The 22333-nt window shown below is 41.6% G+C and overlaps 1 protein-coding gene across 3 annotated transcripts in view; it reads left to right on the top strand.

Moving 5' to 3' along the window:
- lrrc51 (leucine rich repeat containing 51) overlaps nt 1–5759 on the top strand; it is a 30897-nt gene extending 25138 nt beyond the window's left edge. For 2 of the 3 annotated variants that reach the window (XM_069892228.1, XM_069892225.1), the window contains exons 4-5: nt 2370–2518; nt 5460–5759. In XM_069892228.1, the coding sequence (XP_069748329.1) occupies nt 2370–2518; nt 5460–5598 (288 nt within the window). In that variant the 3' untranslated portion in view covers nt 5599–5759. The remainder of the gene's footprint in view (nt 1–2369; nt 2519–5459) is intronic. The other variant, XM_069892226.1, reaches the window with a different exon arrangement.
- Nucleotides 5760–22333: the final 16574 nt, after the last annotated feature.

The following is a 22333-nucleotide window of genomic DNA, read 5'->3' as shown; positions in this document are numbered from 1 at the left end:
AGGCACTGCTTCAACGACTACTGCCCAGTAGCACTAACTTCTTCTGTGTTGAAGTGCTTTGAGAGGCTGGTGATAGCCAGAATAACATGTACCTGAGCAAAGATCTAGACCCACTGGAATTCACCTATCGTCACAATCGCTCCACAGCAGATGCAATATCGCTGGCTCTCCAGTCAGCTCTGGATCACCTCGAAAACCACAACTAGTACACACGGCTGCTCTTCATCGTCTACAGCTCGGCCTTAATACCATTATTCCCTCAGAGCTGGTCAAGAGGCTACAAACCCCCTCCGCAACTGGATCCTTGACTTTCTCATTGGAAGACCACAGTCAGTACAAATTGGAAACAGTGTCTCCTCCTCACTGGTTATCAACACAGGCGCACCCAAGGATGTGTGCTAGCCCACTGCTCTACTCATTAAACACCCATGACTGTGTGGCCAGGCACAATTCCAATGATATCTACAAGTTTGCCGATGACATCACAGTTGTCGGCAGAATCACAGATGGGAATGAGGAAGCAAACAGGAGGGAGATAGATCAGCTCATTGAGTGGTGTAATGACAACCACCTTGTGCTCAATGTCAGCAAAACCAAGGAGATGATTGTGGACTTCAGGAGGGAGTCAGGGAACATGACCCAATCCTCATCAAGGGCTCAGTAGTGGAGAGGGTCAAGAACTTCACATTCCTGGGTGTCAACATCTCCCAGGATCTCTCCTGGAGCCTCCATGTTGATGTAATCACAAAGAAGACTCACCAGCAGCTATACTTCATGAGGTGTCTGAGGAGATTTGGAATATCACTGAAGACTCTCGTAAACTTCTACAGGTGGACTGTGGAGAGCTGCTGGCTGGTTGCATCATTGCCTGGTATGGAGGCGCCAACACTCAGGATAAGAATAAACTCCAGAGGGTTGTTAACTTGGCCGGTGATATCGCAGGCACCAGACTTCACTCCATCGAGGACATCGACATGAGCCGGTGTCTTAATAAAGCAGTCTCTATCCTCAAAGACCCTACCACCCAGGCTATGCCCTCTGCCACCATCAGGGAAAAGGTACAGGAGACTGAAACGAGCACCCAGTGGCACAAGGACAGCTTCTTCCCCTCTGCCATCGATTCCTGAATAATCATTCAACCAAAGACACAGCCTCACTTTTCATGCACTGTTATTTTTTTATATAGTAATGTTGTAAGATGGTTATAATATGAATGTTTGCCCTTTTGATGCTGCAGCAAAACACTGAATTTTGTGACTTGTTCATGACAATAAATCCTGTTTCTGAGCTCCTTCTCATGGACAGTGAGAACACTGAACGACCAAAGGAACTGCTCACACTAACCATTCAAGACTCTCATATTCATGAAACAAAATTTATTTTTTTTATATGTATAGATAAATACTTATCCTGCAGATGTATTAGTTGTCTGTATATGTACTGTGCCTAGTTGTGTGTCTCCATGTTTTGTACTGAGGATCAGTGAATGCTGTTTCGTTGGGTTATAGTTCTGTACTCAGATGATAATAACTTGACATATCTTGGTGAAGCATAGCAAAATCCTGTGAGCTCTTACACTTGCTCTCTTCTTATAACAGTCTCTCCCCACATTCAATCTGTCCTCTCATTCATCCTCACAGAGCACCTCACCCTTGGACCCTCACATCCCTCCCCACATTGCACCTCTCCATCAGGCCCTCATGTTCCTCCCCACAGAGCACCTCTCCCTTGGACCCCCACATCTCTTCCCACAGTGCACCTCTCCCTTGGGCCTTCATGTTTTGTCCCACAGTGCACCTCTTCCTCCCCACAGCGCACCTCTCCCTTGGATCCTCAGTGCACGTCTCCCTCAGACCCTCACATCCCTTCCCACAGTGCACCACCACCTCCCCTCAGTGCACCTCTCCCTTGGACTCTCATGTCACTCCCCACAGTGCACCTCCCTCTCCTCTCAGTGCACCTCTCCCTAGAACCCTTGCATCCTTCCCCACAGTGCACCTCCCCCTCCCCTCTCCCTTGGACCTTCACGTCCCTCCCCCTCCCCTCAGTGCACCTCTCCCTTGGACCTTCATGTCTATCCCCACAGTGCATTTTCCCCTCAGACTCTCATGTCCCTCTCCAGAGTGCATCCCCCCACCTTGGACCCTCACATCCCTCCACACAGTTCACCTCTCCCTTCACACAGTGCACCTCTCCCTTGGACTCTCACATCCCTCCCCTCAGTGCATCTCTTCATCAGACCATCATGTCCCTCCCCACATTACACCTCAACCGCAGATGGATTAAAGCTACTGTCCTTTTGAACTATGATTTTACAGAGAGAAAGGGCCAGTTCCTCAATGTCTGATTGGTTTTCTATCTCCCAACAGGTCTTGATTCTGTGCATCAACCTGCAAATCCTTAATTTCCACGGCAACCACGTCAGTGAGCTCTTTGAGGCAGACAAGCTGGCATCACTACCACACCTGCGAAGCTTGACATTGCACGGCAACCCCATGGAGCTGTTGAAAGGATACAGGTAATCAGATGGGAATCGATGATTTGGGCTGAAGGGCTTCTTTCAATGCTGGTCTGCTGTTTGACCGGAGCCTGCTCTTCTGTGGGAAATGCCCCATCATTGCCACCTCCTGGTGAAACCAGTGAAGGACAGAGAGAGCCCAAGATGGAATCCTTTCCCACTCTCCTTCAGTCTTCAACCATTCACTGGGGCTCATCCCTCCCATTAACTGAGTGAAACACAGAAGTCTGCAGACACTGTGATTGTAGTAAAACACACAGAGAGGCTGGAGGAACTCAGCCGATCTTGCAGTGTTTATGGGAGACAAAGATATATTGCCAATGTTTGGGCTTGAGCCCTTCTTCAAGGAATAAGTAGAATGAACAAAAAAACAGGAAATCTCAGAATAGAGAGAGTGATGGCGGGAAGGAGACCAGACCAACAAAAGGATATGATAAGGGGAGAGATAAGAATTGATTTTGGTTTTGTGAAAGGAGACAGGGAAAAGGGAGAGAGATGGGGAAAAATGACAAGGGAAGAAATGGTGGGGGAGGTTAACAAAAGCCAAAGAAGTCGATGTTAATGCCATCTGGTTGGAGGGTGCCCAGATGGAAGATGAGGTGTTGTTCCTGCAATTTACAGATAGTTTTACTGCATGAGAACTCCTCTACATGAGGGAGATAAGACGCAGACTGGGAGATCGCTTTGTTGAGCTCCTCGTCTCTGTCCGCCACAATAGTGTGGATCTCTCAGTGGCCGCCCATTTCAATTCTCCATCCCTTTCCCTTTGCTGACATGTCTGTCCATGATCTATGCACTGCTAGACTGAGACCACCCGTAAATTGGAGGAGCAACATCTCATCTTCCGTCTGGGCACCCTCCAACCAAATGGCATTAACATCAACTTCTCTGGCTTTTATTAAACCTCCCTCCCCACCCCGCCCCACTTCTTCCACCTATCGCCTTCCCCCATCTCTGTCTTTTTCCCTCTTTCCCTTTGTCTCCTTTTACACACCCAAAATCAATTCTCACCTCTCCTCTTATTATATGCAATTAACACCTTCTGTTGGTCTGGTCTCTTCTCCCAGCCAGCACTGGTCTCTATTCTAAGATTTTGTGTTATCTTGAGTACAGAGTTCTGTGCTTGCAGGATTTTACTTACAAACAACATCGGTTCCTTTAACAAGTGTTATGAGCCCAAAGGACCCCAAAACCCAGCAGCAATGGATATTCACCAAGACAAATATTTACTTAAACAAAATTTGTTTTTAATTATCTTTCAACATGAAAACAGAATCAAAGTTTAACTTATCTCTATACTTAACTAATCCAAATTATCCCCCTTCTAATTCTAAGTGCACGTGTATGTAATGTGTGTGTAAATTTAAGAAAAGGTTTTTGGTTCATAGTCCAATCTCACTTCTCCTTCTTCCAAGTTCTCTGGATGCAGGCAATTCTTATACTGTGCACAGAATTTAACCTGTATAAAGTTCACCAGTCTTTGGTGCTCAAAAGGTAATGTTTACCACATAGGAAGGTGCTCATAGGGTTTGCAGAGAGAGATTTGTTGTTCCAGGATTTCCACATCTGAGATACCACCATTAATCACCTCAATGTCTCGCTGATGAAACTTTCCCCATCAGGGTTCTCCAGATGGTAACCTCTTTCTTTCAGGCTAGCACAGAGTTCGTTTCTGTTCCACTTATTCCAAGAGAAACATCAGACAGATAGCACTTCCAGCCATCCGCCACTCTGGAGCTTTTCATCAGTTTCAACCAGCTCTTCCTGGCTTGCCCTGTTCAGCTGCTTTCAGTGTCACCCACACTGGCTGAGAGAGTTTGTTGAACTTTTCTTATCCAACTGACTGCTGCCATAAAGCCATGTGACTCTCTCACTTGCAAAAACCCCCACCTTCAGCAAACAACAAGAATTATCCTTCTGCTCAAGCTGTTGTCTTAGGTAAACAAAACCCAGGAGTGACCCTTCTGTGAGCACTTTGCAGAAAGGCCAGAAGCCTTGTAGTTATCCAAACATCCAGCCTGTCTCCAATTCCAAACAATGTTCTATTCATTTCATGACGTCATTTCAATTAGCACCTACTTGTGAAATGTGCATAAAAGTCTCCATAGACCCTGCAATGTTCCTGAATATGAATCCTTCAGTCTTTCAAATAAGATCTGTTTTAAAATGTGTGTGTGTATGTATGTAACCTACTCTAATTTTACAAAATTCTCCCAAATATTTATCCTCCATTACACAAGCCATTTGAACCCCATATGGAGCACCAGCATTAGAACCGGGCATTTAGATCCTTTGGGGCACAACTGTGTCTCCGCTCTCATGGGTCCACATCAGCATCAGGCCCCACTGTTATAGAAAGTGTCTATAACTTGAGGGTGCAATTTTCTTTGATTCTGACACAAAGGAGACACAATCAATATTGATTGGCCATTGGTTGTTCGGTTGTTACTCCTCAACCAAAGAGGCAGCTAGGTATCTGGAGCCACACATCCTCCACACAACGTGAGGAAGCAGATTCCCTTCTCAAAACTAGATGGGGTTTTGCATCAAAATCCAATGGTTTCATCATTTCCACTATTGACACCACCTTTTTTGAAAAAGAAAGTCCCTGTATTTTTAATTTAAATTTCACTATCAGTCAGCTAAAAATTAAACTGAATCCAGATCGATGTTTCCCAACACTTGCTCTGAATGCAACAGATTAACCACAACTGGACTATATTTAAAACAACAGGAATAAAGCAGAAAAGTCTGCACACACCATGATTGAAGTAAAACCACGACGCTGGAGAAACTCAGTTTCTCCAGTGTCGTGTTTTCACTTAAATCAGCTGCTGTTACTTTACAGAGGTGGAAGTGGACTATGGCTTCCTTGTCTGCTGTGAGGCTCTACAGAACTCGAGCTGTGGGAATCTAACACTCTCTCTTTCTCCTTTCCAAGAAGCTACATAGTGGGGATCATCCCACAATTAAAGTCACTGGACTACAGCACCATCACCAAACAAGACCGCTCCACTGCTGCTGTCCTGAAGTCATTCACCAAACACAAGTGGCCTGTCAGGAGAAGGTACCACGAGTAGGAGAGGCCTAGGAACAGCGATTGTTCAAGTGGTGTGTTGTGGGTACCAGAAAAGTTCTCCCTGATTCCACCCTGGAGTACTGCTGGGGGAAAGGGAACATGGCAACTTGCAAGGGATTCATGTTAATTAAAATGGCACATGGACTTGTGTTAATTATTACATTTACATTTTTAATTTAGACATACAGCACAGTAAAAGGTCCTTACAAGCCCGTGCAACCCCATTACACCTATTGACCTACACCCCCACCCCCGGTACATTTTTTGAAGGGTGGGAGGTAACTGGAGCCCCCGGGGAAAACCCATGCAGACGCAAGGAGAATGTACAAACTCCTTTCAGAGAGTGCAGGATTCGAACTCCGGTCCATAGTTGCTGGTGATGTAACAGTGTGGCGCTAACTGTGCCACCCAAACATCAACAAGATCATTGTGTGTAGTTTTGGTCACCGAACTACAGGAAAAATATCAATAAGATTGAAAAAGTGCAGAGAAGATTTATTAGGATGTTGCCGGGACTTCAGGAACAGAGTTACAGGGAAAGGTTAAACAGGTTAGGAGATTCTCCCTGGAACATAAAAGAATGAGGGGAGATTTGATCGAGGTATACACAATTATGAGGGGGAGAGACAGAGTAAATGTAGATGGGCTTTTTCCACTTAGATAAGTGAGGTACAAACCAGAGGACATGGGTTAGGGGTGAATGGGGAGAAGTTTAGGGGGAACATGAGAGGGAACTTCTTCACACAGAGAGTGGTGGGAGTGTGGAACGAGCTATCAGCTGAAGTGGTGAATGTGGGCTCAATATTAACATTTAAGAAGAATTTGTACAGATACGTGGATGGGAGGGGTATGGAGGGCCATGGACTGGGTGCAGGGCAGTGAGACTAGGCGGAATAATAGTTTGGTATAGACTAGAATGGCCGAAAGGCCTGTTTTGTGTGCTGTAATGTTCTACTAGGTTCCTGTTGCTGTTTGGAGGCCAAGTATTTAATCATGGTCATTCAGCCCAGAGGCCCTTCCATGCTACCTGAATCCCAATTACAGCACCTCGTTTATGGCCTTCTATTCCTTGGCAGTGCGTGTTGGTCCGAATATGTAAGAATGTCTCTACCATTACCTCAGACACTGCTCGAGCCTAAAATCCTCCCCACTACCTCAGACCTAAGCCGTCAATGCTTCAAAATTCTGCCTACTTTAAAAAAAATCTTTTATTGGTTCATCTATCAGGATATGAGCTTCGCTGTCAAGGGCAGAATTTACAACCCATCTTTGATTGCCCTCACCTGAACAGCAATGGTTCTTGTGATGAAAGAGTGTTCGTTATGATGAGGTGTGGCATACTGGTGGCAGTGCAGTCCACAAACGTGCTGGAGAAACTCACCAGGTCACGCAGCATCCAGAGGTGTTTACTTCTTATTTTTATCCTTTACTCCTATGGATGCTGCGTGACCTGCTGAGTTTTCCCAGCGCAGATGTCTGTTATACCTGGCCCACCATTTGCAGAGTAACTCCATGCAAGCGGCAGTGTTCCCAGGCACTTGCTGGCCTTGTTCTTAGTAAAGGGACGCTGTGGGGATGGAGTTGCTAACAGTCAGATAAATCAAAAACAACAGTCCTTCTTGCAGATGCAGACACTGTGTGCTGGCAGTGGAGGGAATGAAGGTAAAAGCTGGTGACAAGGCATCCACGTAGCAAGCTGCTTGGTTTGTTTTGAGAGTTTCGAGTTGTCCCTGGTAATGGCTCTGGCAGATTGGGGGATATTCTGTCACTCTCCGCACTGCTTGGTAGATGAGGAAAAGGACTGGGGGTGTCAGGAAAATCCCTAGCCTGTGAGCTGCTGTTGCAGGTAAATTCATTAAATTAACACATCTGGCCTGGCACCCTCTGCCCCTTGACATCAACTCAGCCCTTAAGCACATCTCCTCTATTTCCTGCACATCTGCCATAACCCCTCTCAACGCTCCTAGATGCAACAAGGTCATGATTCCCCTCGTCCTTACCTATCACCCCACCAGCCTCTGCATCCAACACATATATAATCATACACTTGGTAGAAAAATAAACGGGCAAACTCTCTTCTAAATGGAGAGAAAATTGACAATACTCAGATGTAGCATAGACTGAAGGTAAACTTTCGGGTTGAGTGAATGGTGAAGAAGGCGAATGCAATATTGGCGTTCATTTCAAGAGGACTAGATATAAGAGCAGGAATGTGATGTTCAGACTTTATAGGTCACTGGTGAGACCTCAGAAGGAGGATGGCAAGCTATGTTGGGCTCCTCATTTGAAAAAGGATATGCTGACATTAGAGAGAGTTCAGAGGAGGTTCACAAGGATGATTCTGGGAATGAAAGGGTTATCATATGGAAAGTGATTGACAGCTCTTAGTTTGAACATTGGAATTTAGGAGAATTGGTGGGGGATGGATCTCATTGAAACATTTCAAATGTTGAAAGACACAGACAGAGTAGATGTAGAATGGTTGTTTCCCACGGTGGGAGAGTCTACATCAAGAGAGCTCAACTTCAGGATTTTAGGATGTCTGCTTGGAACAGAGATGCATTGGAGTTTCTTCAACCAGAAGTTGGTAAATGTAGAATTTCTTGCCGCAGGTGGTTGTTGAGGCTAGGTCATTGGGTGTATTTAAGGCAGAGTTTCTTGATTAGCCAGGGCATCAGAGGTTATGGGGAGACACCACATACTTTATATAGCAAAAATTATGAGCAGTGGGGCTGTGGAAAAATGGAACAGCTCATGATTAAATGGAGGGGCCATAGACTATTTCTGCTTCTGTGTTTTATAAATGTTGTCCATTACATTTTCCTCCCCTAAACTGATGAGAAGGAATGTGGAACCAATGAATCACTCGCAGCTGGATTTGAGAGGAGACTCAAGCAACACATGGGGGAATGGATGTGCTAGTAGTTGGGAAGGAGGGATAAGAATCAAATGAGCTGAGTCGCCTGTTTAAGCTGCAGATCTGTCACTCCAAGGTATTCCCTAACACTGAGTGGCTGGTTCAGGTCTTGGCCAATTACATAATTCCAGCTTCCTCTTTCTCAGTCTATCTGACCCACCCTCATTTATAATATAGATCATTGTGTAATCTGCCCAATGGCAAAGATCACTGAAGTAACCCAGAGAGGCTGGAATAATAACAGAAGTCAACTTCAAACCCTGGAGGTCCCTGGCTCCAGATTTCAGTAGACTAAACCCATGCTTCTGCAGGAAGGCGTGTTTAATCTGTGCCTGCATTTGAATTCTGGGGGTGGGGGAGATTGCTGAGATGTGGTCAATCAGTGGAAAAAGAATTAGAAACAAGAGGTGAATCAGACCTTAAGCCTTCTCCACTCTCGTGGCACATAGACTCCATTTACCCACCCTTTCCTTCAAGAGAAGGTGCGGGAGGAATGGGTGGAATGAAGGGGATATCTCTGATAGGGTGAGACTATATGAATAAATGTGGCAGGGAAAACCAGTTTAGGTTCCTTCTCTGTGTTATGAGTTTGCAAACAGTGAGGCTGTGAGACGTGCAGAACAAGACAGAGTCTACACAGAGAAAGAGACAAACTCACAAGCCTGAGGAACTCAGCTGATCAGACTTCATCCTATGGGTAGAAATTGCCAGTTAGCATTTTGGGTCAGAACTCTTTCATTACCAGCAGGATTGGCCAGTTTTGATTGCACAAAAAGAATGAGATATCAAGTTAGGAAATTCAACACGAGACTGGAAGGCTGTAATGTGCCCAGATGCAAGTTGAGATGTTGTTCCACAAGCTTGGGTCGATTCTCAACGTAACTGTGTCTCAGAGGGACAGGACAGTGGGAGAGGGACAGAGAATTAAAGTGGAAGACACTTCAGGTCCCTGCCCCCCCCACCCGCAGTCAGGTGTCCCACAAAGCACAATGTTGGAGAACCTCAATACCATGTACTTTCTTCTTCTTTGGCTTGGCTTCGCAGACGAAGATTTATGGAGGGGTAATGTCCACGTCAGCTGCAGGCTCATTTGTGGCTGACAAGTCCGATGCGGGACAGGCAGACACGGTTGCAGCGGTTGCAAGGGAAAATTGGTTGGTTGGGGTTGGGTGTTGGGTTTTTCCTCCTTTGTCTTTTGTCAGTGAGGTGGGCTCTGTGGTCTTCTTCAAAGGAGGTTGCTGCCCGCCGAACTGTGAGGCGCCAAGATGCATGGTTTGAGGCGATATCAGCCCACTTGCAGTGGTCAATGTGGAAGGCACCAAGAGCTTTCTTTAGGCAGTCCTTGTACCTCTTCTTTGGTGCACCTCTGTCATGGTGGCCAGTGGAGAGTTCGCCATATAACACGATCTTGGGAAGGCGATGGTCCTCCATTCTGGAGACGTGACCTACCCAGCGCAGTTGGATCTTCAGCAGCGTGGATTCGATGCTGTTGGCCTCTGCCATCTCAAGTACTTCGATGTGGGAGATGAAGTCGCTCCAATGAATGTTGAGGATGGAGCGGAGACAATGCTGGTGGAAGCGTTCTAGGAGCCGTAGGTGATGCCGGTAGAGGACCCATGATTCGGAGCCGAACAGGAGTGTGGGTATGACAACGGCTCTGTATACTCTAATCTTTGTGAGGTTTTTCAGTTGGTTGTTTTTCCAGACTCTTTTGTGTAGTCTTCCAAAGGCGCTATTTGCCTTGGCGAGTCTGTTGTCTATCTCGTTGTCAATCCTTGCATTCGATGAAATGGTGCAGCCGAGATAGGTAAACTGGTTGACCATTTTGAGTTTTGTGTGCCTGATGGAGATGTGGGGGGGCCTGATGGAGGGACCTCAGTTTTCTTCAGGCTGACTTCCAGGCCAAACATTTTGGCAGTTTCCGCAAAACTTTCTACAGCAAAGATAAAGGAACATAACCAATGTTTTGGGGTTGAGCATCTCATACCTTGATGAAGGGGTCAAGCCCGAAACATTGGTCATTTATCTTTATCTTTGCTATATAAAGGACCCTGTTTGACCGGAGTTTTTTCAACATTGTGTTTTTACTTCAACTGCGGTGTCTTCAGACTTTCATGTTTTACACCCATTCTGGGTCTGGTTTCTTCAACATGGAGACAAGACTGAATGCAAGCGACAAGCAAATGGCTGCTTCACCTGAAAAGACTGGTTGGGTCTCTGGATGGAGGGAAGGATAAAGATAACATGGCAGGTATGGAACCTTCCTGCCATTGCATGGGTGGGGATGGAGAAATAATCCCTTTCAAATACCGAAAGAGAGAAAAGGGAGTAGGTCGTGGAATCACGTTGGATTTGAATGGGTGGTGAGATATTACTGACATTTCAGGCCTGGGCCCTTTCTTCAGCATGGGGTAGATTTGCCCTGTGAATGGTAGGGCCCTGCGAGTGTTCCAGAATAGAGTCTTGTGCTTCCCAATTAACCTACTCTCTCATGGAAAATCCACACAGACATGGGAAGTACAGCATGGGATTCGAACCCATTTCCTGATCACTGCCACTGTAAAGGCGTTGTGTTAACCACTCTGTCAACCATGCCATGTAAATACCTTTCCCTATAACTTAGTTCCTGCAGTCCAGACAACATCCTAGTAAATCTTCTCTGCTCTCTTTCAATCTTATTGATAGCTTTCCTGTAGTTAGATGACCAAGCCCACACACAATACTCCATATGTGGCCTCATCAATATCTTGTACAACTTTACCCATTCTACCCACTGGGTCCATAGCCTTGGTGCTTGACGGAATAAATGTTGGGCAGGTCTCGGCACCCATGTTAACATTTAAGAATTTAGATGTGTACATGGATGAGATGGGAGTGGAGGGACATGGACTGGGTGCAGGTCAGTGGGAATAGGCAGAAAAATGGACGGGCCAAAGGCCTGTTGCAATATTTTATGTAATATTTTACGCAGAGGGTGGTGGGGATGTGGAATGAGCTTCCGGCAGACGTGGTCGAGGCGGGATCATTGGTTACATTTAAGGAAAGACTGGATCGTTACATGGATAAGAGGGGATTAGAGGGTTATGGACCGTGTGCTGGTCAGTGGGACTAGGAGGGTGGGGATTTGCTACGGCATGGACTAGTAGGGCCGAACTGGCCTGTTCTGTGCTGTAAGTGGTTATATGGTTAATGGTCTGTTCCCTGCTGCATAACATATTATTAGAAATAGGGGCCATTCAGTCCGTTGGGCCTGCTTCACTATTCAACAAGGTCACAACTGATCCAGCCGTTGTCTCAGTTCCATTTACCCACCCATTTCCCAAAACCCTTAATTCCCTGACTTTGCAAAAATCTCTTTGTGTCTTAAATACATTCAATATAATACAGAAATTGGGAGGAGTCACATGATGGAGTAGTGGCTGGTCAGGGAATTCCAGCCCTCTCTGGAAAAGTTTAAAAAAAAACACACAAAACACAAAGGTACAAGATTAAAATTTAAAACAAAGTAAAAATAAAGGTGAGAAGAAAATGGCAGTGAAGAGAGAAAAGTCGAAAACAACGGGAAGAAGAGAAGAAGAAAGAACGTCGGAAGAAGAAGGTGAAGGCCTTACCTGTCCGAGGAGGCCCGCCGCGGAGAGAGAAGCCCGCTCCCTCAGGTCAGTGGAAGACCCGGGCTCGGGACTGCAAAAATGGCTCGCAGAGCCGAGTAAAAGTGCGCAACCGCGCATGCACATGAAAAAAAACACACTGATGGGAGGGGGGAACAGCTGCAGAGTTGATCTCCACAGCTGAGAGTGACAGCTACAACACAGCAACAGGAAGAGAACATAGAAAATAACGAGAACAAGAAAGAAGAGGGTAAAAAGAAAACAAGGAAACAACAGATGGTCAACCCAGAGGAAGAAGAAGAACAGAAAGAAATGGAAGAAGAAGAGAAAGGCAAGACAATGGATATATCTTTTGTTAAAGAATATATGGAATCAGTGAAAGAATGGCAATTACAAGAATGTTTTTTTAGTTTTTTTTTAGTTTTTTATTTTTCACACCATAAATCACATTAACCATGGTACACACTTTTTCCTTTTCACACATATACAATGCCATTTTCTCCCCCCCCCCCCCCCTCCTCCCATCCCAACCTCCCTACCTCCCCCCCTCCCGTCCATTTAAGGTATACAATCTAGGATACATTAAACCAGTCAGACAATGTTGTCATTCAATAAAAATACACCAGAAATTCTACTGAGTCCATTCTTTTCATTTCCTTTTCCTTCCGTTAACTTAGGTAATGATTGTCCCCGGTAGGTTTTCGCTATTGTATTTAATGTAAGGCTCCCATATTTGTTCGAATATTTCAATATTATTTCTTAAACTATATGTTATTTTTTCTAATGGAATACATTTATTCATTTCTATATACCATTGTTGTATTTTCAAATTATCTTCCAATTTCCAGGTTGACATAATACATTTTTTTGCTATGGCTAGAGCTATCTTAACAAATCTTTTTTGTGCATCCTCCAAATCCATTCCAAATTCTTTGTTTTTTATGTTACTTAGGAGGAAGATCTCTGTATTCTTTGGTAGATTGTTTTCTGTTATTTTATTTAATATCTGATTTAGATCTTCCCAAAATTTTTTTACTTTCTCACATGTCCAGATTGCATGAATTGTTGTTCCCATTTCATTTTTACATCGAAAACTCTATCAGATACTGTTGGGTCCCATTTATTTAACTTTTGAGGTGTAATGTATAGCCTGTGTATCCAGTTATATTGTATCATACGTAACCTCGTATTTATTGTATTTCTCATCGTTCCGGAGCATAACTTCTCCCATGTTTCCTTTTTTATCTTTATATTTAAATCTTGTTCCCATTTTTGTTTAGTTTTACCATTTGTTTCCTCATTCTCCTTTTCTTGCAGTTTAATATACATATTTGTTATAAATCTTTTGATTATCATTGTATCTGTAATCACATATTCAAGGTTACTTGCCTCTGGCAAACTCAAGCTGCTTCCTAATTTATCCTTCAAGTAGGATCTCAATTGGTAATATGCCAGCGCTGTATCTTGAGTTATATTGTACTTATCTTTCATTTGTTCAAAGGATAAGAATCTATTTCCTGAAAAACAATTTTCTATTCTTTTAATCCCTTTTTTCTCCCATTCTCTAAAGGAAAGGTTATCTATTGTAAAAGGGAGTAACTTGTTTTGCGTCAATATTAGTTTTGGTAATTGATAATTTGTTTTATTTCTTTCTACATGAATCTTCTTCCAAATATTGAGGAGATGATGTAATACTGGAGAACTTCTATGTTGTACCAATTTTTCATCCCATTTATATATGTCTTCAGGTATCTTTTCCCCTATTTTATCTAATTCTAATCTAGTCCAATCTGGCTTTTCCCTTGTTTGATAAAAATCTGATAGGTATCTTAATTTTTAAAGTTTGGCAGTTGTAAGCCTCCTTGTTTATACCATTCTGTTAATTTATCTACTGCTATCCTCGGTTTCCCCCCCTCCATAAAAATTTCCTTATTATTTTCTTTAACTCCTTGAAGAATTTCTCTGTCAAGTGTATTGGCAATGCCTGAAATAGGTATAATATCCTTGGGAAAATGTTCATTTTAATACAGTTTATCCTTCCTATTAGTGTTAATGGTAAATCTTTCCAATGCTCTAAATCGTCCTGTAATTTTTTCATTAGTGGATAATAATTGAGTTTATATAGATGGCTGAGATTTTTATTTATTTGTATACCTAGGTATCTTATTGCTTGCATTTGCCATCTGAATGGTGATTCCTTCTTAAATTTTGAGAAATCCGCATTATTCATAGGCATTGCTTCACTTTTATTTATGTTTATCTTGTAACCCGACACTTCTCCATATTCCTTCAATTTCTTATATAATTCTTTTATTGATAGCTCTGGTTCTGTTAAGTACACTATAACATCATCCGCAAATAAACTGATTTTATATTCCTTGTCTTTTATTTTTATTCCTTTTATATTATTATCTGTTCTTATCAATTCTGCTAGTGGTTCTATAGCTAACGCAAACAATAAAGGTGATAGTGGGCATCCCTGCCGTGTTGACCTGCTTAAGTTAAATTGCTTTGATACATGTCCATTTACTGTCACTTTTGCTAACAGTCCCTTATATAATGCTTTAATCCAACTTCTCCGGTAAACTGAATTTTTGCAATGCTTTGAACAAATAATTCCATTCTACTCTGTCAAAGGCCTTCTCTGCGTCTAAAGCAACTGCTACTGTAGGTGCTTTATTCCCTTCTACTGCATGAATTAAGTTAATAAATTTACAAATATTGTTTGTTGTGCGTCTTTTTTTGATAAATCCAGTTTGGTCTAAATTTACCATTTTCGGTACATACTCTGCTAATCTGTTTGCTAATAGTTTAGCTATTATCTTATAATCTGTGTTAAGTAAAGATATTGGACTATATGACGCTGGTGAGAGTGGATCTTTCCCTTGCTTTAGTATTACTGTAATTATTGCTGTTTTACATGAATCTGGTAAGCTTTGTGTTTTATCAATCTGGTTGATTACTTCCAGGAGGGGTGGAATTAATAAGTCTTTAAATGTTTTGTAGAATTCTATTGGGAATCCATCCTCTCCTGGTGTCTTATTATTTGGTAATTTTTTTATTATCTCTTGTATTTCTACTATTCCAAATGGCTCTGTTAATTTATTTTGTTCCTCTATTTGTAGTTTTGGTAGTTCAATTTTAGTCAGAAATTCATCTATTTTCCCTTCTTTCCCTTCGTTTTCAGTTTGGTATAATTGTTCATAGAATTCTCTAAAGTTTTCCTTAATTTCTTTTGGATTATATGTAATTTGTTTGTCTTTTTTCCTTGATGCCAATACCATTTTCTTAGCTTGTTCTGTCTTAAGCTGCCATGCTAGGATTTTGTGCGTTTTTTCACCTAGTTCATAATATTTCTGTTTTGTCTTCATTATGTTCTTCTCCACCTTATATGTTTGTAGTGTTTCATATTTTATTTTTTTATCCGCCAATTCTCTTTTAGTTATATCTTCCTTCATTGCTAATTCTTTTTCTATATTTACTATTTCCCTTTCCAACTGCTCTGTTTCCTGATTATAGTCCTTCTTCATCTTGGTTACATAACTTATTATTTGCCCTCTAATGAACGCTTTCATTGCATCCCATAGTATAAACTTATCTTCCACTGATTCCATATTTATTTCAAAATACATTTTTATTTGTTTTTCAATAATTTCTCTAAAATCCTGCCTTTTAAGTAACATGGGGTTTAATCTCCATCTATACATTCTTGGAGGGATGTCCTCTAACTTTACTGTCAATATTAACGGTGAATGGTCCGATAGTATTCTAGCTTTATATTCTGTTTTTCTTACTCTATCTTGCATACGAGCTGATAACAAAAATAGGTCTATTCTTGAGTATGTTTTATGTCTAGCCGAGTAATATGAATATTCCTTTTCCTTTGGGTGTTGTTTCCTCCATATATCCAAAAGTTGCATTTCTTCCATCGATTTAATTATAAATTTGGTTACTTTGTTCTTTCTGTTAATTTTTTTCCCAGTTTTGTCCATATTTGAATCCAAATTCAGGTTGAAATCCCCTCCTATTAATATGTTCCCTTGCGTATCTGCTACCTTCAAAAAGATATCTTGCATAAACTTTTGATCTTCTTCGTTAGGTGAATATACATTGAGTAGATTCCAAAACTCCGAATATATCTGACATTTTATCATTACATATCTCTCTGCTAGATCTATTATTTCCTCTTCTATTTTAAATGGCACATTTTTACTAATTAATATAGCTACTCCTCTTGCTTTTGAATTATACGACGCTGCTGTTACGTGTCCTACCCAATCTCTCTTTAATTTCTTGTGCTCCAATTCAGTTAAATGTGTTTCTTGCACAAATGCTATATCAATTTTTTCTTTTTTCAGTAAATTTAGCAGTTTCTTCCTTTTGATTTGGTTATGTATTCCATTAATATTTAAAGTCATATAGTTCAACGTAGCCATTTTATACTTTGTTTATCTTCCCTTTCCGTTTCTCCATCATCACCTTTCCTTCTTATCCATTTCTGCTTTCTTGTTTTGAACACTTTATAAGACAACATTTCTAAAACATCAAACATTTTCCTTATTCTCCTATTTAAAACTTCTTTAGCCCCAATCTCCCCTTCCCCTCCTGTGTTGTCCTTTATCCCTTGTCGGACAACAACATCTCCCCTCTCCATTTGGATTTGCGAATTCACTCGCAAGCGTCAGCTGATTTTGCAGTGACCGCAACTCCTCTCCACTCAGCCACCCCCAGAAAAGATTTCACTTTTCATATGTAACAAAGGTCACTCTTTTAGTTCCCTCCTTATTCCCTCTATTCCATTTCCTTCCCTTATTAATTCTTGTCTATACTATCTATATTTTCCTCTAAATACGGATACATTCATGTATGCACATTATACATATACACACATATACCTCTTTACCCACATACATATAAATCGTGGTCATTTTTACTCTTATTACATATCTTCATCTCTCTGGTTGTTTTGTAGTTGTTCTGCAAATTTCCTTGCTTCCTCTGGATCCGAGAATAGTTTTTTTTTCCATAAGATCGTTTTCAATGTATTGAACTCCTTTCTCTTCTTCAGGAGTTCAAAACTTATGTGTCTTTTTAGTTCTCAGTCTTTTGTACTCTCGTTACACTTCTTCATCCCTCAGTCTATTTTGTAATTGTTCTGCCAATTTTCGTGCTTCCTCTGGATCCGAGAATAGTCTGTTTTGTTGTCCTGGAATAAATATTTTCAATACCGCTGGATGCTTTAGTATAAATTTATACCCTTTCTTCCATAAAATCGCCTTTGCTGTATTGAACTCCTTTCTCTTCTTCAGGAGTTCAAAACTTATATCTGGATAAATGAAGATTTTTTGCCCTTTATACTCCAGTGGTTTGTTGCCCTCTCTTACTTTTTCCATTGTCTTCTCCAGTACCTTTTCTCTTGTAGTATATCTTAGGAATTTTACTAAAATAGATCTTGGCTTTTGTTGTGGTTGTGGCTTAAAGGCCAATGCTCTATGTGCCCTTTCTATTTCCATTTCTTGCTGTAGTTCTGGACATCCTAGGATCCTAGGGATCCAATCTTTTATAAACTCTCTCATATTCTTGCCTTCTTCATCTTCCTTAAGGCCCACTATCTTTATGTTATTTCTTCTGTTATAATTTTCCATTATATCTATTTTCTGAGCTAACAGTTCTTGTGTCTCTATAACTTTTTTATTAGATTCCTCTAATTTCTTTTTTAAGTCCTCTACCTCCATTTCTACTGCTGCTTCTCGTTCTTCCACCTTGTCCATTCTTTTTCCCATTTCTGATAAGGTCATATCTATTTTATTCATTTTCTCTTCTGTATTGTTTATTCTTCTTCTTAAATCATTAAATTCTTGCGCTTGCCATTCTTTAAATGACTCCATGTATTCTTTAATAAGAGAAAGTAAATCCTTTATCTTGCCTTTCCCTTCTTCTTCTATTTCACTGTCCTCTTCCTCTTCTTCTTCCTCTGGGTTGGCCATCTGTTGTTTCTTTGTTGCCCTTTTCTTCTCTTCTTTCTTGTTTTTGTTGTCTTCTATGTTCTCCTCTTGCTGCAGGTGTTCTGCAGCTGTCATTGCCAGCTGTGGAGATCGACTCCCCAGCTGGTCACCCCTCCCGTCGGTGTGTTTTTTTGCATGCGCGGTTGCGCACTTTTACTCGGCTCAGCGAGCCATTTTTGTAGTCCACTTTCTACCGACCTGAGGGAGCGGGTTTCTCTCTCCACCGCGGGCCTCTTCGAACAGGTAAGGCCTTCTCCTCCTTCTTCCGTTGACTTCTCTTCCTCTCTTCTTACTGTTGATTTCGATTTTTCTTTTTTCGTCGCCATCTTCTTTCCACCTTTATACTCACTTTTCTTTAATTTTTATTTTTGTGCCTTTGTGTTTTCCTTTGTTTTTTCCAACTTTTCTGGAGAGGGCTGGAGTTCACCGTCCGGCCACTATTCATTCACGTGATGCCTGCAATTACAAGAATTTAATGAGATAAAAAGAAGAATTAAGAGTGCAGAAGAAAAAATGAATAAAATAGAAATGGTCATATCAGAGATAGGAAAAAGAGTGGAAAATATGGAAGAACGAGAAATAATTGTAGAAATGGAAGTAGAGGACTTAAAAGAGAAATTAGATGAATCTAATAAAAAAGTTAGAGGCACATGAGCTGTTAGCTCAGAAGATAGATATAATAGAAAACTATAATAGAAGAAATAATATAAAGATAGTGGGCCTTAAGGAAGATGAAGAAGGCAAGAATATGACAGAATTTATAAAAGATTGCATCCCCAGGGTCCTGGGAAGACCAGAATTACAGGAAGAAATTGAAATAGAGAGGGCACATAGAACATTAGCCCCGAAACCACAACCGCAGCAAAAACCAAAATCCATTTTAGTAAAAGTTTTAAGATATAGAACAAGAGAAAATATATTGGAGAAAGCAATGAAGAAAGTAAGAGAAGACAAAAAGCCACTGGAATACAAAGGTCAAAAAAAATTTTTCTATCCAGACATAAGTTTTGAACTCCTGAAGAAGAGGAAGGAGTTCAATACAGCAAAAACCATCTTATGGAAAAAAGGATATAAATTTATGTTAAAGTACCCAGCGGTACTTAAAATAGTTATTCCAGGGCAACAAAACAGACTATTCTCGGATCCAGAGGAAGCACGAAAATTTGCAGAACAACTACAAAACAAGCAGAGAGATGAAGACGTGTAATGAGAATAAAAATGACCACGAACTATATGTATGTGTGTATATGGGTGTATATATATATATATATATATATATATATAGATGTGTATGTATATGTGTGTATACATGAATGTATCCGTATTTAGAGGAAAATATATAGAGTATAGATAAGAATTAATAAGGGAATGAAAGGGAATAGAGGGAATAAGGAGGGAATTAAAAGAGTGAGGAGTTACGGTCACTGCAAAATCAGTTGACGTTTGCGAGTGAATTCGCAAATCCAAATGGAGAGGGGAGATGTGGTTGCCCGGCAAGGGATAAAGGGCAACTCAGGAGGGGGAGGGGAGAATGGGGTTAAAGAAGTTTTAAATAGGAGAATAAGGAAAATGTTTGATGTTTTAGAAATGTTGTCTTATAAAGTGTTCAAAATATAATACAGAAATTCTGCCTGGCCTGCAGGAAAAAGATTCTCAGGGTTGCATGTTATGTATGTACTCCGACCATAAATCTGTCTTTGAACAATGAGGTATCCTCCACTGTTTCCTTGGTCAGAGAATTCCACAGATTCGCCGCTCTCTGGGAGAAGCAGTTCCTTCTCATCTCTGTACCAAGTCAAACTGTCCCCCCCAAATCTTGAGGCTGTGTCCCCTAGACAACAGTGTGCTCAGTCGTTGCGAGAGCAACAGGAGCTCCATGCCCAAGAATCAACATGAGTGAGGTGGTGTGCCTGGCTGTCAGCAGTCCTGCTGCCTACGGATAGGCCTAAACTGGAGCAGGAGGCGGCCAAGCGGCCTGTCCAACCTGCTCCACTATTAAATAATATCACGGCTGATCTGGCCGTGGACTCGTCTCCACTTATTAAAGGTTCCCCATAACCTTTAATTTCCCGACTCTGAAGAGGTCTATCTATCTGTGTCTCAAATACATTCAATGAGATGGCCTCCTTTTCTCTTCTTCGGAAAAAAATTCCACAGATTCACTGCTCCCTGCGAGAAGCCGTTTCTCTTCATCTCCATTTGAAACCTACATTTTTAAACCTCCGCTCTCTATTTTTGGACACCTGTGCCTTGGGGAAAAGGTTTCAAATGCCTGCCCTGCCTCTGTGAATGGGGTGAGACACAAACTGCAGTGGGCTGGATGGCAGCTGAGTTTAGAACCACAGAAAATTTAAGCACTTTGCCCTTCTAGTCTGTGCTGAATTATTATTCTGCCTCGTCCCACTGACCTGCACCCAGTCCGTATCCCTCCAAACCCCTCCCATCCATGGATCTTGTCCAAATTCTTCTTAAATGTTAATATTGAGCCCATATTCACCACTTCAGCTGGCAGCTCGTTTCACACTCCCACCACTCTCTGTGTGATGAAGTTCCCCCTCATGTTCCCCTAAACGTTTCCCCTTTCACCCTTAGCCCATGTCCTCTGGTTTTAACTAACAACCTCAGTGGAAAAGCCTTATCTCTATGCCTCATGATTTTGTTTACCTCCATCAAATCTCACCTTATCCTTCTACGTTCTGGGAATAAGGTCCTAACCTGTGTAACTCAGTTCCTCAAGTTCTGACAACATCTGAATAAATCTTCTCTGCATTTTTTCAATCTTTTTGATATCTTTTCTGTATTTACATGACCAAAACTTCACACAATATGTCAAATTTGGCCTTAGCAGTGTCTCACCATAATATCCCAACTCCTGTACTCAATACTTTGATTTTTGAAAGCCAATATGCTAAAAGATCTCTTTACAACCCTGTCCACCTGTGATGTCACTTTCAGAGAATTATGTATCTGTATTCCCAGGTTCCTCTGTTCACCTCAATTCTCAGTGCCCGACCATTTACTATGTATGTCCTACCTTGTTTTGTCCTTCCATAATGCAACACCTCACACTTGTCTGCATTAAATTCCATTGGCCATTTTTCAGCTAGTCCAGATCCCTCTACAAGCTTTGAAAACCTTCCTCATTGTCCACTACACCACCTATCTTTGCAAACTTGGTAATCCAATTTATCACATTATCATCCAGATCATTGATATAGATGACAAACAACAATGACCCCAGCACCGATCCCTGAGGTACACCACTAGTCACAGGCCTCCAGACTGAGAAGAAATCATCCATCACTACTCTCTGGCTTTTCCCATACAGCCATTGTATAATTTAATTCACTACTTCACCATGAATATCGAGCTTCTGAACCCTCCTAACAAGTCATGTGGCACTTTGTCAAAGGCCATGCTAAAGTCCACGTGGACAACGTCATCCACAGCCTTTCCTTCATCAACCCTCCTCAAAAAACACTATAAGACTGGTTAAACATGACCTACCACGCACAAAGCCATGTTGCCTATTCCTAATCAGTCCTTTGTTCTCTTAGAACACCTTTCAATAATTTACCTATTACTGATATCAAGCTCACCACCCCATAGTTTCCAGGGTTACTTTTGGAGCCTTTTTTAAACAATGGGACAACGTCAGCTCCCCTCCAGTCCTCTGGCACCTCACCTGTGGCTAAGAACATTTAAAATATTTCTGCCAGAGCCCTTGCAATTTCTACACCTGCCTTTCTCAAGGTCTGAAGGAATATCTTGGAAGGTCATGGGAATTTATTCACCTTTATTTGCTTTAAAACAGAAAGCACCTCCTCTTCCTCTTTAATCTGTTTAGTTCCATGATCTCACTGCTTCTTTTAGTCACTTCCCTGGTCTCTATGCCTATTTCCTGAGTAAATACAGAAGCAAAAAACCTATTTAAGATCTCCCTCTTCTCTTTTGGCTCCATACAAAGCTGACCACTCTGATCTTTAATTTTGTCCCTTACTATCCTTTTGCTCTTAATATTCTTGTAGAGGGGGGACATCTCATGATGAAGTAGAGTCAGGATGTGGAATTTCGACTCTCCTGGGAATTAGTTTAAAAAAAAGTGCTAATTAGATAAAGTATAGTTAACCAAACTTATTAAAAACTGCTTCAGAATCTTTTTACAATGTTTTAAATATGTTAACTAAAAGAACGAAGACCACTGCT

The sequence above is a fragment of the Narcine bancroftii genome, chromosome 7, assembly GCF_036971445.1.
Source record: "Narcine bancroftii isolate sNarBan1 chromosome 7, sNarBan1.hap1, whole genome shotgun sequence".
NCBI lineage: Eukaryota > Metazoa > Chordata > Chondrichthyes > Torpediniformes > Narcinidae > Narcine > Narcine bancroftii.
This window is presented reverse-complemented; position numbering and strand designations above follow the sequence as displayed.